Raw genomic sequence first — 16657 nt, forward strand, 5'->3', positions numbered from 1 at the left:
CATCTCATTAGTCCATAAAACCAGTCCATAAAATCTGTCTTCAGATATTTCTTGACCCAGTCTTGAGGTATCACCTTATGTGTCTTGTTCAGTGGTGGTTGGGTTTCCGCCTTCCATACCGTGGCCATGTCTCTGAGTACTCAACACTTTATACTTATGGGCACTCCAGGTAGGTTGCAGTTCTGGAATATGGAGCTTGGAGTTGGAAAATATACATAAAAATGATGATATGGTCAAAATACTCTCTTGCTTAATAATTGCGCACACAGTCTATATATGATTGCTTCAGTTCCTTTCTGGTCTTCAGATCCCATCACACACATGCTAGGAAACCCTGGACCAAGTAAGCAGCCATCAGCAATTAGGTAGCTCATACAGGTTAGTGCTTTGAGCTTATTTTTTGGACAGGACCACATGGACTTTGGAGAGACCGTCTACATTCCTGCCTCAGTATAAATAGATTTTTGGAGCAGTCTGATGTCCCAGTGGGTTTTGTGGGATGTGGCAGTGTTCTTATTGCTCATGACCTCTTCCATGTTTTGATTTGTTTATCACAGAAAACCACACTTTTTTCCAGCCGATTTTATAATAACTGCTTAGACGTGGTAGGACTGCACGAATGAAAACATTCATAAAGAAATACTTAAGATTCCACTTGTGAAAAAAAACATTTTCATTTTTGATTGCACAGCAGAGCTAGTTTTAGAGCATAAACTGTCAGGACTATGCCACAATCACCTCAACACGTTATTTCATTAGCCAACGTTTCTCATCTTAGCCAAATCATTTGAACATTATTATTTTTTTCCCCCGGCGACAGAAGAGACATTGCTGTTGGAGACTGTTGCCATTGGTCACGCAGTTACTAAACCAGTTCTTATAGATTCTGTGAAGCAGTCCTGTGTTGAGCACCTCTGAGTTTACACTAATAACAGAAATCATGGTAAGGTGGGTGTGGCTTTTTGGCATTGTTGCTGTTGGAAAGCGACAAAAGTCATCTGCAGTAACAAAGACTGTCCTGTAGGCTGGATGATCAGAAGGAGGCAGATCGGAAAAAAATCTGTCTGCATAAAAGCAACAACAACATAATTCACCTGTCAAGTACCCTGTGAAAGATTAACGACTATATGGAATTTATGAATATATGTGATTTTTTAAAAAAGTTAGTCCCTTAATCATATCTGTTCTGTGAGCTTGTCAAACTGATTCAGAAACACTGAAAGGCAGCAGCTGTTTTTTTTTTTAGCCAACATACACCAGGTTAATTTAAGAAAAATCAGTGAACCATTAAGAAAAATGTGAGGTATGTTTTTAGTACCTGTAAATTTACTGACATATGAACACTAGACTGCCCCCTGCAGTAAATACCAGAGACCTGCAGTAGTGAACAGTAACCTTATGGTCATGACCTACATGAACTTGCCAAAAATAATAATTTCACATAATAAAATATTGTTCAGTTTCCTTACTATTTAAAGTTAAAAAATGTAAAATTTTAAGGTTGCCCAGACACTTACTTTTTAAGTTAAAAAACAAAAAGGTTTGGTTTTTATGATGAAAATCCAAACTTTATAAAATAAAATGTAGACGTTAACTGAATTACACACACACACACACACACACACACACACACACACACACACACACACACACACACATGCAAACAGGCTTAATTAAAGTGGCTTTCCAGACCATGTTTAAAACATATTACTTGGCATCCCAATCTTAATCCAGGTTTCATTAAGGCTTTTTTTCAGAATGCTGTGTAAGCAAGCTGCCCCCACACGGCAAGGTGAGTCATATTTTGTTCTTGTTCATGATACTGTAGCGCATTTTTGTACCTGATTTAAAAACATTGGGTGCTGCTTTATGCCTATAAAGAGTCCGTTTATGGATTAGCCTAAATGTCAGTCATGAATCATTAAAACGCTGGAATGGATGCCACCTGGAGGTGAAAACAGTACTGACTGTTTTTATTTAAATGCATTTTTTGCCCTTGAAAAAAAGGGTGAGAGATTAAAGTGGCTGTTTACATTCAGTTGTGCACATCTCAGCCACTTGAGTCCTCCAAACATAATTATAGCACATGACCATGTGGTTATGTGGCTATGTGGTGGTTATGTGGCTTTGAAGCATAACGGGTAGTGATTTAGGACCTGGGAGGAAAAAAACCTAATGTCCTTGAAGAATGAGATTAGTTATACAGAAGTAAAAGGAGTTGATATGAAGAGTGGGAGTAGTGTGTGTACACACACACACACACACACACACACACACACACACACACACACACACACACACACAATATCATTCGGTTTACACAAATGGTATAAAGGGTGAGAATTTGTTCCTGGGAACTCATTTAGTTATACAGATGGCTGTAAACTCTCTAAACTGTCTTTTCTTCATGTGAACAGCACTGGAACTAAAGCTAATGTAAGTGTAACACCACTTTCTCTGTAGGAATATTCATTTTCTGCTTTATAGTTAGAAAAACACCTTTAATGTCTGTTGTGCAGTGAAAACAATAGATTCTGTGCGAAAATGTCCTTTCTTAGCAGTGTTTATTTTCAGTAAAAATATAGCAGGTGTCTTAAATCTAGCATAAAGCTCAAGGGTAACGAATACATGTATCATATGCCTAGTTAATCTTGTTTTGTAACACCCTGTTCAGTGCTGATAGTTCTACAAGAGAGATCTGGTTGGATGTACTTTTTAATGATGCAACTTCAGACAACACCATGGACTCACACTGGAAAAAAAAAACCGGAAAGTGGAAACGGACAGAGTTATTCTGCAATATAATTTGCATTAGTGCAGCCAAACCTGGAGTGTATTAAAGCTGTCTACTTCTACTACATTACAACTGCATTTCAATACCACTGCCCTCATCAGTCTTCTATGAAGACAGGCCATATGAATTATATATAAAATTTCCCACACTAAGCACAAAAAAGCTGACTATTGTTATTCTAGTTAATCACCTTTTTGGGCAACTATCCTAGTTAATTTTTTAGATTTCTAATCAGTATCATACTACCTGTGGCAACTTCGTGCTTTCTTTGTTTGCGAATAAAAGCAAGCCTAGTTTGGTAGGCTGGTTTACTGTTACACAGAAAAGGTGGGTTTGGATATTTAAAAAAGGATAAGAGGAAAAAAGCTTTAATGTAAAATCTAAAAATGCGTAGCTTGGAGTTTCTGTTTCTTATAACTCAGAACCAGTTCTGATTTCTGAGAAGTGATGTCTTGAATACCAGCCTGTAAGAAAGTTACATACTTGCTGCTCACTCCACAGAGAACAACATATTGTCTTAACCCCAACATTTTTGTCCTGTATTCAGATGCCAATATCATCTGATTGGTCCAACCTGACCCTGCACCTGCAGGACTCGCTAACAGGTGCACTCAGTGACTTTCTGGAAAACTGGCAGCGGAATATCACACAGGGTGAACGCGTCCTAGGTGCCAGGCTGGCCGAGGAGAACTTCCGTGACGTCATCTGGTACCTGGTGGTGATGATCGGGATGTTTGCCTTCATCGTGGTGGCCATCCTGGTGAGCACAGTGAAGTCCAAGAGGAGGGAGCACTCAAACGATCCATATCACAAATACATTGAGGGGGAGTGGAGCTCGCAACCACAAATCCAAGCCTACAGTCAGAGCTACGTCATCTCCAGTCCCGCCCTGAGGGCCTTCGATGGCCCCTGCTCACCCTGATGCCTCCTGGGAAAGTCAAATGGACTTAAAAAGTCAGCTTTAAATATTTGATTCTAGTTTTTATTTCATATTAAATAGATAAGTGTTACTTACAAAACCAGATTGTATTCTATTGCAGTAAGTGTAGATTTTCTGTTAGTGGTAACTGTAACAGTGCCATGTCAGCTTTGAAATAACATTTAGCACTAAATTCAGATTCATAGTTATTGTAACATATTTGATGTCCAGATATATACTGTATCTTTTAGTATTTAAAGCAGAGCTGAGAATCCAACTAAATGTATTCTGTAACGGCAGCCTGAGTGCCGCAGGGCGCAGAACAGGACGCACAGACTCCCTTGACGTAATGAGATGTTTAATAACATAAAACATAAATGACAATGGCAGCACTCACACATAGTGACAGCGATGAACATGAACACACAAATGATTTAAACACTAACCATGACAACAACCTAGGCAGCATTAACATAAACGACATCAACAATGACCAACGATGAGGCACACACAGACGGGGGTTTAAATAGACAAAACACTAAACCCCGTGCAGGTGTGTGCCATCACGGAGGGCGTGGCTACATACACATGTGAACCCTCCTACGTGCAGGCCGTACCACGTGACTCGTGAAGGGGTCGAGCGTCCCGTGACATATTCAAGTCACAAAATAGTAGTCTGACATACCCCGGTGATGATGCCACACTGAATATTAATATTTGAGGCAATGACATCAATAAACTAATGCCAAAACCCTACAGCAGAGCTATACTGCCTCTGTGTAAGTACAGAATGTTTAAAATCCCTTCTTCAGTTGCAGCAGTGTGCCTGTGAAGAGCCAATCTTAGTTCACAAAGGGTCAAGGGGTCATAGGCAGGGTCAGAGCACCAGATTGTTTGGGGAAATACTCCATCTCTGGCTCCTCCCATTACTCCTCCCAAATAAGGAACTAATTGTCCAGCTGTCCTGCAGAAATGGCTATTTAAAGCATTAACTTAATTACTTTGAATGCTTATATACACGCACATACAGCCAGGAGCCAAGCTGAACTCACTGTAATCGTACATGTGGGAACATACAGTTTGGAAGGTGTCCACGGCCAGGAATGGCAAATTGTTAATGACGTTTTAGCTTCAGTGGGATCATTTTCCAAAGAATGTGAATGTGTGAAATATGAACAATTAACATATAAAGGCAATATATATTTGGTTCTATCAAGTACATAAGTGTCTGGTTACAGTATAATATGCCTAGAAACACCAGGGCTTTGTCCAGGGCAGGCACGCACACATACATGTGTAGCTTGTTCCTGGAGCTGTGTACACTTACTGATTACTCTCCATACAAGAGACACTACACTTGGGAAACCTTGACATAACCTTATCAAATGCTCTCTTGTTCCTGTCATGAATTATTGTTTGTATGGACAGATAGTCCTCACCAGCGTTCCTGGCTCTGCCTGTATAACGCAAGTATTTTTAGCCATTAAACAACTGGGAAGTATTTTTAGCGCAGGGGGAGAGACAGAGGGCCACTGCTATGTAAGGTATCCCTCTCTCCCTCACCCTAAATCCTGCACAGCACTGCCCTGGGCTTTGTTTCCAGCCGGCAATGAGAGCTAGGTAACTCAGAGGGTTTGGGGACCCTGGGAGAGAGACACAACCTGGAGAGAGCCTCTTTACCATTGGTAAGGTTTTGCATGAAGCAAAGAGGATATTTGAACCATGAACCACTCTGACTATTTGACCTCTGCAACTCTTTTGCTTTGATGTTTTTGTTTCCTGTCTGGTGGATTTTGGTTCTTTCCTACCAGGGCTGGATTCTCAGACCTGCACAGAAGGCTGCCAGAAACGAACCTAAGTGTGTGTGTGTGTGTGTGAGTTTCAACAGTGTTTCTGTGTCAGTGGTGGGAACCATGAGGACTGTCTGGTTCTTTGTGTTGGTGTGCTTGAGCCTGGCAGGCCTGGCCTGGGCCAATAAAGGCCTGGAGTTCCCTCGCTACGACGGCAAGGACCGTGTGCTGGACATCGACAACAAGAATTACCGCAAAGCCCTGAAAGCCCATCGCATGCTGTGTCTACTGTACCACGCCCCTGCACCGGCCAGCAAGGAACTGTCAAAACAGTTCCAAATGACCGAGCTTGTGCTGGAGGTGAGAGAGACCAAACACATGCATGGATGAATGGATTAAATAAGGAGAGAGAGAGTCATTTGGGGAAAAGGTTGCATGAGCGTTATGGAGTGACTTTCAAACAAACATTTTTACTGTATACATCTGCAGTTATATATTATGGCAAAGGCCTCATAAGCTTTCAGTAAAATAGGAGCTATAAATCACAACTAGGAATATATTCTAATCTCAGAGGATATAATATTTTAGAATTTAATCTCAGCGTTATTAATAAATTTGGGTTTGTACACAGAAGTGCATGTTTAATAGGTTTAATCTCAAAGCACACAAACATGAAGGAGAATCCAGGGAGGCCTTCCAGTGTACTATAGAAAAAGCTGAGTGCTTCCTGAGCTCAAAGTGCTCCTGATGCACTTTGCTTGCACAGCTGATGAAGGACTTCTGATCAAATCCTCTGTTCATATATATATATATATATATATATATATATATATATATATTATATGTGTGTGTGTGTGTGTGTGTGTGTGTGTGTGTGTGTGTGTGTGTGTGTGTGTGTGTGTGTGTGTGTGTGAGTATATCAGTGCATGCATGTGTGAAGGTCAATATTGGAGTGAACTACTGCTATCATCTTATATTATTTTATGTCCAGTACTAAAACATTTCATACCTGGTGCAAAGAGAATGTATGCATTCCAAGAATTACATTGTGGATATTTGCATTTATACAGTAGTTTACTCAAGCACCTAAATTAATCGATACAATTCCAAGACTAGATTAATATTCCCTTATTATTCTTTGCTAATTTCTTAAGAGGTGTTATGAGAGTCTCTTTAGTTTTCTCCTTATTGAATTGTATGGGTATACATTTTTCTTTCGCTCACATTCCAGTCAGCCTGTCATTTCAGCACTCATCATCCTCTCAGAAGAAAACAGTACTCCAATGAAAGTGCTAGCATGTCTTATTTACACCTGTCGGCTCACATAATGAATGTAGTTCTCTTCTATTCTTAATAGGTATTCTAGCCAGGCACTGCAATGAACACTTGATTTTATTCTTAGCACCTCCCAAACGTTTGTTACAGATGCTTCAGTAGCTAAGACCTCCCAAACGTTTGTTACCCATGTTGCGATGTTGTTGCTAGCTACCGATCGGTTCTTTTCTTGCACACACAGTTATTAGATAAATGCTGAAGTAGGCAGCTTATGAACCACGCTTATGAACAAATATTATACACTAATTATAATATTTCACCAGACATAGATTAAGCATAGTTTACCCAGACTTCTTTCCTGAAAAGGGATTTTAGTTCAAAACAATCAAAGAAACCTGTTACTGATATATATATATATATATATATATATATATATATATATATATATATATATATATATATATATATATATATATATATATATATATATATATATATATATGTATGTGTGTGTGTGTGTGTGTGTGTGTGTGTGTGTGTGTGTGTGTGAACTGTATTTATTACAAATAAATATCTATTAGAACAGGATTCCTTTACATTTATGGTCTACACTGAGGTTTGGAAAATAATTTACACTCTGTAAGAATCATAATGTATGTTACACTCTGTAAGAATCATAATGTATGTGATATTGTTCAGTCAGTTTTTATACATTAAAGTACACCTTGGATACACCACTGTTCATCTTATCATCTTACATGAACTTTGCTTGATCCTATATAAAGCCTGTATAAATCTTCTATGTCACTGTACTAAAAATAAAAAATGACAAGGTTCCAAAACTATCAAGATATATATTTGACTGACCTATGAGATTTTCTTCCATGGGTCTTCCAAAGTATATTGTGAATTGCTTGGGGGGAAAAAAAATGTCACTTACTCTTGAAGCAGCCATGCTTATGAACAAAATATGCATACATGGCATTTATGTCATTTTGACCTCTTGATGAATAAAAAAAAAGAAAAAAAGAATCTAAAATAAAAAGGTGTGTCAGCAAGGTGTACAGAGTGTACCGCAGCATGGAAAAGGAAAACGCTGATAGCTGTTGTCATATGAAAATATCTCAATGTCCGTCTCTCTGGGGCAAATTGCAGCTGGCTGCTCAGGTCTTGGTGAACAAGGACATCGGTTTTGGAATGGTCGACTCTGAAAAGGATGCCAAGGTCGCCAAGAAACTCGGTAAGGCTTAGAAGACCTTCAGGTAATTGAGAGCCTGACGCATTCAAATGAACTCCCAAAGAGGGTAGGCCTCACCCCGGCCGAGACGATGAAGCTCTCCATGCAGGCATGGAAAGGCATGGGTAAACTAATCAGAGTGCAGATTACATGCAGACATTAACTCCCCTCCTTCGTCATGTGATGTTTAATACAGTGGGGATGCCAGCTAATACTGCTATGCACATTTTTTCAGGTCTACATGAAGAAGGAAGCGTGTATATCTTTAAGGCTGACCGCGTGATTGAGTTTGATGGACTGCTCTCTGCAGACACCCTGGTGGAGTTTCTGCTGGATGTAAGGCTTCACTTGGCATACCGTTCCTTCCACTGCATAAGTGTTTTTCAGGTTTTTAAGCACAGCAGTGCTCCATGTTGAGCGGAGTTAATGTACAATGGCACCCTAATTCCATCGCAGGTGTTGGAGGATCCGGTCGAGGTCATCGATAATAGCCTGGAGCTACAAGCCTTCGACCGCATGGAAGAGGACATCAGACTCATTGGCTACTTCAAGAGTGTGAAGTCAGAACGTGAGTTGTGAGCATGTCGATTTGCTTGGCTGAAATAACTAACCAAAATGCTAGGTTATGACTATAGGTTAATAAAAAGGGTCTTTTGTCTTTTTTTCATTTAGACACATACACACATACACATACTGTGCTATACGTCTACAGAAGCCAAGCAACGCCCATTAAAGATGGCACTTTTTTCTTATCTTAGAGGTAGAGTTATAACTGTACGTGACTATAACTGCAGCTCTCGTTAGATACACACTGTAGGATTCACTGTAGGATTCACTGCTCTCAGCGCTGGCTGTCTCTGCCTTGCACATTTGGCCATATGAGCTAAAGAGCAGGAGGGGAAAGGTCAGCTATTTATGGCCTTCTCTCTGGTCCTTTCTTAGGTCAGCATTCCCCAATGGAATTCAATTAAATGATCGCTTCTCTTCTCAGATTTTCTGGCATTCAAAGAAGCTGCTGAGCAGTTCCAGCCTTTTATCAAGTTTTTTGCAACTTTTGATAAATCTGTGAGTGCCTTATCATGCCTCCTCTGCCCTTCAAATATGACTGCGTAGGCATTAAGTCAGTCCCTCTGCTTTCAAAATTACATTTGTATCGTTAGGGAAAGTTACAGAATATATTTAACCTTTCATGTTTCAGGTCGCTAAGGAGTTGACTCTAAAGATGAATGAGGTGGACTTCTATGAGCCCTTCATGGAGGAACCTGTCAGTATTCCAGACGGGCCCCATACTGAGGACGAACTTGTAGCATTTGTTACTGAGCACAGAAGGTAACTAAAGGGATGAAGGTCTGGGTCATTTTAAGGATGGTCAGGCTGGTTTTGCGCATATAAAGATACTTGCTGTTGTTGTTGTTTTTTTTTTTACATTTCTGCTCCAGTTTGCTTAGTAGAGAGGTATGATCATTGCAGATGGAGGACAGTGCTCTGAATGCTGCTCATAGCCTTCTCTTGAACTGTGTTTCACTACTATAGGCCAACACTAAGAAAACTGAGAGCTGAGGATATGTTCGAAACTTGGGTGAGTAATGGCTACATGTTCCTTCAATTCTGTGCCATTTCAAGCAGTGCAAGCAATATATGTAGACACAGCTATTAAATTACACAACAAAACAAACACTGGAGTGGCCAATGTCAGTGATTGGCCTGTAAAATGACCTCTAAACAGTAACCACCATTTCATACACACAATCATATCACGCGATACAAACTGTATCCTTTGGAATGACGCCGAGCAGGCTGCAACCTGACTGAATGAGTCTTAAGTGAAACTTTCCTACTGGTGCTCAGTTGTAATGTGGTTATAATTTGGTTGTGTTTAATCACCTCACTGAAATATTCTGCACGCCAGGAGGACGACCTAGATGGGATCCACATTGTTGCCTTTGCAGAAGAGGAGGACCCAGGTACAGAAAGCATGTACCATTTAAACAAGTTAGTTCAGGTTTGGAGTTTTACGTGCTAAACTTATTGATATTGTTTTCAGATGGCTATGAGTTTTTAGAGATTCTGAAAGAGGTTGCCAGGGACAACACGCAGAACCCCGACCTGAGCATTGTCTGGATCGATCCTGATGACTTCCCTCTGGTGAGGACCTGAACAGGACCAGGACTTGCTAATTCAACAGCACCATGTCTGCAGTGGACCAAGGAACCATTTTTGTTTATTATGTTTTTCCAATTTCTTTTTGTTCTCCTCCTGTCCTCTCTTTTAGCTAATTCCATACTGGGAAAAGACCTTTAAGGTTGACCTCTACCGGCCTCAGATCGGAATAGTTAATGTCACAGATGTAAGTGCACCAGCAAGGTTTTCCACTCCACAAAAGGCTGAACTACTAACATTCCAAAACCAAGCAAGATCAAGACATTAGACTAATCATCAAATCATCTAGAGTGAAAAGTGCCGACTTCCATGTGTCAGCTAATGTTAAAAGCTATCCTTCCTGGGCTAGTTTATATTCCCATTCTTTCTTCTGTGTAGTTTTAAGGCACTTATTTCTGATCCAAAGTACTTCTACTTTTACTGAAAGAAAAAAAGGCACCACTGATGTAAAGGAATGACATAAAAAAAATAACAAATTTCTCCACTGATTTTTACATGGTTAAAAAGTATCCAAAATCTTTTGTCAGTGTAAAGGTCAGTTTAAAGTGTTGCTGATGCAAAAAGTGTTGTTGATGCAAAAAAGACTGTAAACATTTTATTATCAAAACATTCCTTTAAAGTGACAGTGGATTATTGAATAATGTTGAATGTGATTTTGATCTTTGATGTTTCACGGATCCTTGGATAGGCTGACAGCCTGTGGATGGAGATGGACGGCAGTGATAATTTGCCCTCAGCTGATGAGCTAGAAGACTGGATAGAGGATGTGCTTTCTGGGAATGTCAACACTGAGGATGATGACGACGACGACGACGACGACGACGATGACGAGGACGATGATGACAGTGACGATGAGGATGAGGACGATGACGACGACGAGGATGATGACGACGATGATGATGATGATGACGACGACGATGATGAGTGAACTTTGGATTCTGTGGAACCAAAATCTAATTGCTCAGGGACAGCTAGATCCTCTATGAGCTCCTCCACGAAAACATAATTTTGGACATTTTTTGTGCATCATCAGCAGTCAATTTACAACGTCACAAATGTGTAAATGTGTTTTATAAACAAAACTGATTACAAAACAGCCTTATATGACAGTGGAAAGACCCAATTTATTTTATACATCTATATCTTGCTCTGCAGGAAAAACTGTTGAAAATATTCCAAATTAAATATTATGTGAAATAATTCTTTCAGAGCAGTATATTTTTTTCATGGAAAATAGCAAGTTTATTAGATGAAATGTTTATTAGATCAGATGTTATGATAAGGTAGCTGTGTTCATGGTAATAAATCTATGTATTTTTTGTCAGACAAAAATTACATAAATTTCATTTTAACCATTTAAAAAAACTATTAATATTTATAGCTAAATCTGCTACTTCCATGGAAACATGTTTACTAATAATATAAATACCAACATATGGTTTGCAAAAGAAACTAAAACATTCCTAACCCAAATTTCCACACAGCCTAACACAACTTTTATCAAGATTTGTATGGTCAACACACACATGTTCAGTTTGGACAGAAGAATTTAGCCTGATTACATAGTATCACTAACAACTTGAGGAAGAAGCCAGAACTTGCTCAATTATTTCAAAGTACTTGCACAGGCAGTGGTAGCTCAGTGTTTACTGTACTTGACTTGTAATTCGAAGGTTGCTGGTTCAAGCCTCGCTGTTCCCAAGTTGCTAGTTAGTCCTCAATTGCTTAAGTTGTACTCACAATTGTAAGTTGCTTTGGGTAAAAGTATCAGCTGGATGCAGTAAATGTATGGGAGTACAAATTTGATTTGTTGTTAAATGTGGCTATTTAACAACGAAATGTCTGCGTTTGCAAATCCAAAAACATTGCCTTTTTAACTTAAAAGGACATAGAAAGTCATATGCTGAGAAATATAATACCTAACTGTACTCTGCTTCATAAAACATAACAAAAAAAGTCTATGATCCTAAATAGGTGTTTGTTATTGATACTTGAGAGAAGTCAGTAATGTCAAAAAAACAACAAATTGTATACATTTGTTTGTCTCAGATATACAGTTTATTGGAAATGAGGTCCCTATGCACTTTGAAAAGAGATCAAAGAGAGTGATCAGAGTCATCACAAGGGAGAACTGAAGAGGGGCTGAAATAACTTCATATTAATGACTATTACAAGGAATAGCCTATGCTAACATACAAAAAAAATTACTAATACCTTTATAGAAATATATACAGACAGAGGTATACAAAATGTTTGTACATACACTCATAAATTAAATATATACACCTATATGTACACATCCAAATATCAATGTTAAAAGTACAAAACATAAACTATCATTGTTTGGTGGCCGGACAGACCCCCAAATTACAAAAAATGCATCTATTCTTATAGAAACTTGCAGGAAGAGATGCTGGCCATACGAATGTTCATTGTGAAAAATCAAAAATTCCAACTAACCACAAACCTGAAAGGCCTATAGGGAAATATGAACAGCACACATTAAAGACAAAAAAGAGAAGAAAAGAATCCAAATCCAATGACACTTGCCACCATCTATCAGGAAAACCGGAGCCCGAGTATAAAACAGTGCGTGCGAGGTGTAGAAAAGTATGACAGACCGTTTTGCGCCCTGTAAAAATCAAGGACTCCTGAAGAGCAAAGGTCTGTCAAAGGTTTTGGCAGCATTTCCCGGGCTTGTGTTTTCATACATGGTTTGTAGTTTTTCCACAGTGGTTACATCACAAAAATGAGCTCGGCGCATTACACCTGGCAGGCATGTTCAGTGACGCGTACCGCAACACCTCCCATTTGTCGTAGCCCTGCCTGCTCTTACCTTTCTGTAGGACTCCATCCTCGATGTACAGTAAGCTTCTGTTCATTCTTAAACACTGCTTAAATACATACAAATACTCACATACCAACACATTCACTCTCACACTTGCAAGGACTAGTCACAGCCTTTTTAACATCAATACTTATTTCAGTCCAGTTCCTCAGAATGAAGATACTGTTGTGTATCAATATTTGTCTGGTATGTGATATGCGGTTTGTAAAATGTGGTCTGTAAAACCGGAAAAGTAAAAAGTGAACAAACAAACAAAAAAACATAAAAAATGCAGAGCCGGTTGGGAAGTAAAATGGACCTCGTGTCCTCCTGCGTCAGATGGACGTCTCCGACTGCAGTAGCAACACGAACTTGTGTGACTTGGGGTGGACGTACTCCTCTGTGAGCTTGAGACTGGGGAGGGCTTTGGTGCTCACCACCAAGCTGAAGTCCGCGTTTCTCAGCTGGAACTCTGTGCCATCGCGCAGAGGACTGGTGACGGAGGCCTCACACACCAGCGTCCACTGCAGGGCCTGCGGACCCCCGCACCCATACTGGAGGGTGGGGCCTGGATTCAGGTAGCTCTCCAGAAACGCCTGAAACAGGGGAGCAGCACATTTTTGATTAAGGACAGGGGACCGAGCTCTGAAAGCGGGCTAGGCTACGGTGTGTGTGTGTGTGTGTGTGTGTTTCTGTGTGTGTGTGTGCGTTTGTGTGTGTGTGTGTGTGTGTTTGTGTGTGTGTGAGTGTGTGTTTGTGTGTGTGTGTGTGGGTTTGTGTGTGTTTCTGTGTGTGTGTGTGTGTGTGTTTCTGTGTGTGTGTGTGTGTGTTTCTGTGTGTGTGTGTTTGTGTGTGTGTGTATGTGTGTGTGTGTGTGTGTGTGTGTGTTTGTGTGTGTGCATGTGTGTGTGTGTGTGCGTGTGTGTGGGTTTGTGTGTTTGTGTGTGTGTGTGTGTTTGTGTGTGTGTGTGTGTGTGTGTGGGTTTGTGTGTGTGTGTGTGTGTGTTTGTGTGTGTGTTTCTGTGTGTTTGTGCGCGTGTGTGTGTGTGAGTGTGTGTTTCTGTGTGTGCGTGTGCGTGTGTGTGTGCGTGTGTGTGTGTGTGTGAGTGTGTGTTTCTGTGTGTGTGTGTGTGTGTGTGTGTGTGTGTGCGTGCGTGTGTGTGTGTGCGTGTGTGCGTGCGTGTGTGTGTGTGTGTGCGTGTGTGTGCGTGTATGTGTGTGTGTGTGTGCGTGTGCGTGTATGTGTGTGTGCGTGTGTGTGTGTGCGTGTGTGTGCGTGTATGTGTGTGTGTGTGTGTGTGTGTGTGTGTGTGTGTGTGTGTGTGTGTGTGTGTGTCCGTTTGTGCGTGTGTGCTGTAGGCACCTTGGGCGTCATGCTGTGAGTGATGCAGAAAGCCAAGTGCTGTTGGATGCTCTCCATGCTGTGGCAGTGCTGCTGACGTGTTGTGCGCAGATACTTCTGCAGCGCGCGCGCCATCGACGGGAAGACGGCCTGTGCCGCCTCACGCGGGTCCAGCACGTCGCCGGGAGGCTTCTTCTTCTCCTCCTCCTGCAGACGGCGCACGTGCGTGAACGCCTCCTCTACTGCCACCACCAGCCTGGGAGAGGCAAACACAACCTTAAAGGCTGTTCTGTTTCCCTTTCATTGATTCGGCTGCAGTTTCTTGCTGTGTGATCATTTGCTACTCTGAGTCTGCATGAATCTGTGGTGCATGTACCGCGCGCGCCGCTTGCGGACTCTCCTCTCGTGGTCGGCCTCCTCGTAGTAAAGCTCATTGTGGCTGGTGTCTCTGTGCCTGGCTGCAGCGGCCATCTTGGCTCGAGACTGACTTGCTGCACCGTCGCTGCTAGGACCTGGCAGGAAGAACATTGGCATTGTGGGACAGATCTAAGATCGAAGATCTCAGTGCTTTCTGTCTACATTGTGTCCTCACTGTGGCATTTCATAAAAAGTAAAAGAGGCTGAATATTTTTGCAATCAACATATAACCAAATGTAACGTAACCAAATGTACAAATGGACATTATAACTCGAGAGAAAACAAAACTTGTTAATTCCTCTATAAATCACCACAATGTGCACAGAATATAAAAAACATTTACACAAAGCCAGCATTGGTCTTCTGATTCCACCCTTATATGTCCCTCATTGACCTTGCAGACAAAGGCCGGCCGTGTCTGCACCAATAAGCGTCTTTATTGAGTTTAAAAGAGCTGCACTCATCATTATTCATGCACAGGTCTGTAGATTCATATGTAATGAGGTATCTGCTTCGTATGCATAATTCGGCTTTGGAGACATAAGGACAAGGGAATAGAATGCACTATGCATATTTATCCATGTTCAGGTGATGGATAGGATTAATAATGCATGTCTGCGCTGGTGAAGGGTGGATCTCAGCAGCAGTGCAGGGCCAGGGGCTGAGCTACTGTTATGCTGTAGCCATTCAATACGGCTTCTCCAGTTGTTTTAGTTCACCATAGTCACAGTCAGTGGGGCCAGACATTCGCTCTAGTGAAGATAAGTTGATGGCCCTTGGTGAAGCACACACATGTAGGACAGGATTGCAGATTTAGTTTTGCACAAATGTACAACATCATCATGTATTTATTTCTACGCACATGTAGGAGCGGATCACCTTGTTTTTGCACCACACATGATCATCTTTAAAAATGTAAGTATTTAGTCTTACTTTGATTATCACGATTAGCCTTAGTTAGATTAGCAGATTGGTTAATTCTGAGTAATGTTAATGCATTGTTTTCCTGCGTCAGGATGTGGGACCCATTCTCATCAGTTGTTTACAAAAGTTGCTGTTATAATAGTTGAACACGCGGGGGCGCCATAGAGTCTCCGATGCGATAGAACACGATGCATGGTTTAGTGCGTGAGAAAAAGGTCTGATTGTAACCAAGAGAGAAGAAATCGGTGACCAAGAAATATCACATTAAAAAAGTTCTTTTTTTCTTTAGTTATTCCCATGTTCTTGTTTCTCCTAGAATTCGCAGAATCGTGGACCACAGACACACACAAATACAAAGACACACACACCCACACCTACAAACAGCTCTTTCTTCTAAGAAGTTACACTTCAAGTCCATGAAACCCAAAGTAGCACTGAGCAAATGTGGGTGAGCAATAGTGCAAGACAGAGTGATAGAGAGAGATAAAGTAAAATGTAAATAGAGAGAGAGAGAGAGAATTTAAAAGTATCTGCATTCTAGTGATGAATTACTGATAATTACTGATAAAATTCCTCTTTACACCCCCACCCCCACCCCCGCCCACACACACACACACACACACACACACACACACACACACGCACACACACACTGACTGCTGTAGGGAAGACTCCAGGACTCCGGGAGCCATCTGGTCCCTGGTGTGTATCATGGGTCATCACCTGCCCAGGGGCCGACAGCGTGCCCCAGTGTGTGCGGGGCAGAGGGAGATATGGATAGCACTGGAGCACCCAGGCCACTGAGATAACACTGTGGACATAAGCTCTGATTTCTAAAATGAAAGGTGTGATTACTCGTGCATGTGTTTGTTTCAGAAAGTGGGATCTCCCCGTTATCAGAATACCCAGAAACCCAGAGCCAAGACTCCCTAACAAGAGTGTTCCTTTCCTCTTCTTCTAATGGACATGCCA

At 41.1% G+C, this 16657-nt stretch overlaps 3 protein-coding genes across 4 annotated transcripts in view; 2 read left to right on the forward strand and 1 right to left on the reverse strand.

The window, feature by feature from the left end:
- The first annotated feature begins 2256 nt into the window (after window positions 1–2256).
- Window positions 2257–4257, forward strand: LOC113567663 (potassium voltage-gated channel subfamily E member 2-like). Its single transcript, XM_026995754.2, has 2 exons — window positions 2257–2436; window positions 3342–4257. The coding sequence occupies exon 2, from the start codon at window positions 3342–3344 to the stop codon at window positions 3714–3716; it is 375 nt and encodes a 124-aa protein (XP_026851555.1). The 5' UTR covers window positions 2257–2436; the 3' UTR covers window positions 3717–4257.
- A 1029-nt stretch (window positions 4258–5286) lies between these two features.
- Window positions 5287–11375, forward strand: casq2 (calsequestrin 2). Its single transcript, XM_027032514.2, has 12 exons — window positions 5287–5398; window positions 5525–5863; window positions 7934–8018; window positions 8251–8351; window positions 8472–8583; window positions 9007–9080; window positions 9214–9344; window positions 9549–9594; window positions 9925–9979; window positions 10060–10160; window positions 10288–10362; window positions 10864–11375. The coding sequence occupies exons 2-12, from the start codon at window positions 5627–5629 to the stop codon at window positions 11101–11103; spliced, it is 1257 nt and encodes a 418-aa protein (XP_026888315.2). The 5' UTR covers window positions 5287–5398; window positions 5525–5626; the 3' UTR covers window positions 11104–11375.
- A 647-nt stretch (window positions 11376–12022) lies between these two features.
- The window catches only part of vangl1 (VANGL planar cell polarity protein 1), a 25458-nt gene continuing 20823 nt past the window's right edge, over window positions 12023–16657 (reverse strand). For both annotated transcript variants that reach the window (XM_035523025.1, XM_035523024.1), the window contains exons 7-9: window positions 14721–14856; window positions 14366–14600; window positions 12023–13598 (exon numbers count right to left, since the gene is read on the reverse strand). In XM_035523025.1, the coding sequence (XP_035378918.1) occupies window positions 13338–13598; window positions 14366–14600; window positions 14721–14856 (632 nt within the window). In that variant the 3' untranslated portion in view covers window positions 12023–13337. The remainder of the gene's footprint in view (window positions 13599–14365; window positions 14601–14720; window positions 14857–16657) is intronic.

This window comes from Electrophorus electricus, chromosome 25 (genome assembly GCF_013358815.1).
Source record: "Electrophorus electricus isolate fEleEle1 chromosome 25, fEleEle1.pri, whole genome shotgun sequence".
Classification (NCBI taxonomy): domain Eukaryota; kingdom Metazoa; phylum Chordata; class Actinopteri; order Gymnotiformes; family Gymnotidae; genus Electrophorus; species Electrophorus electricus.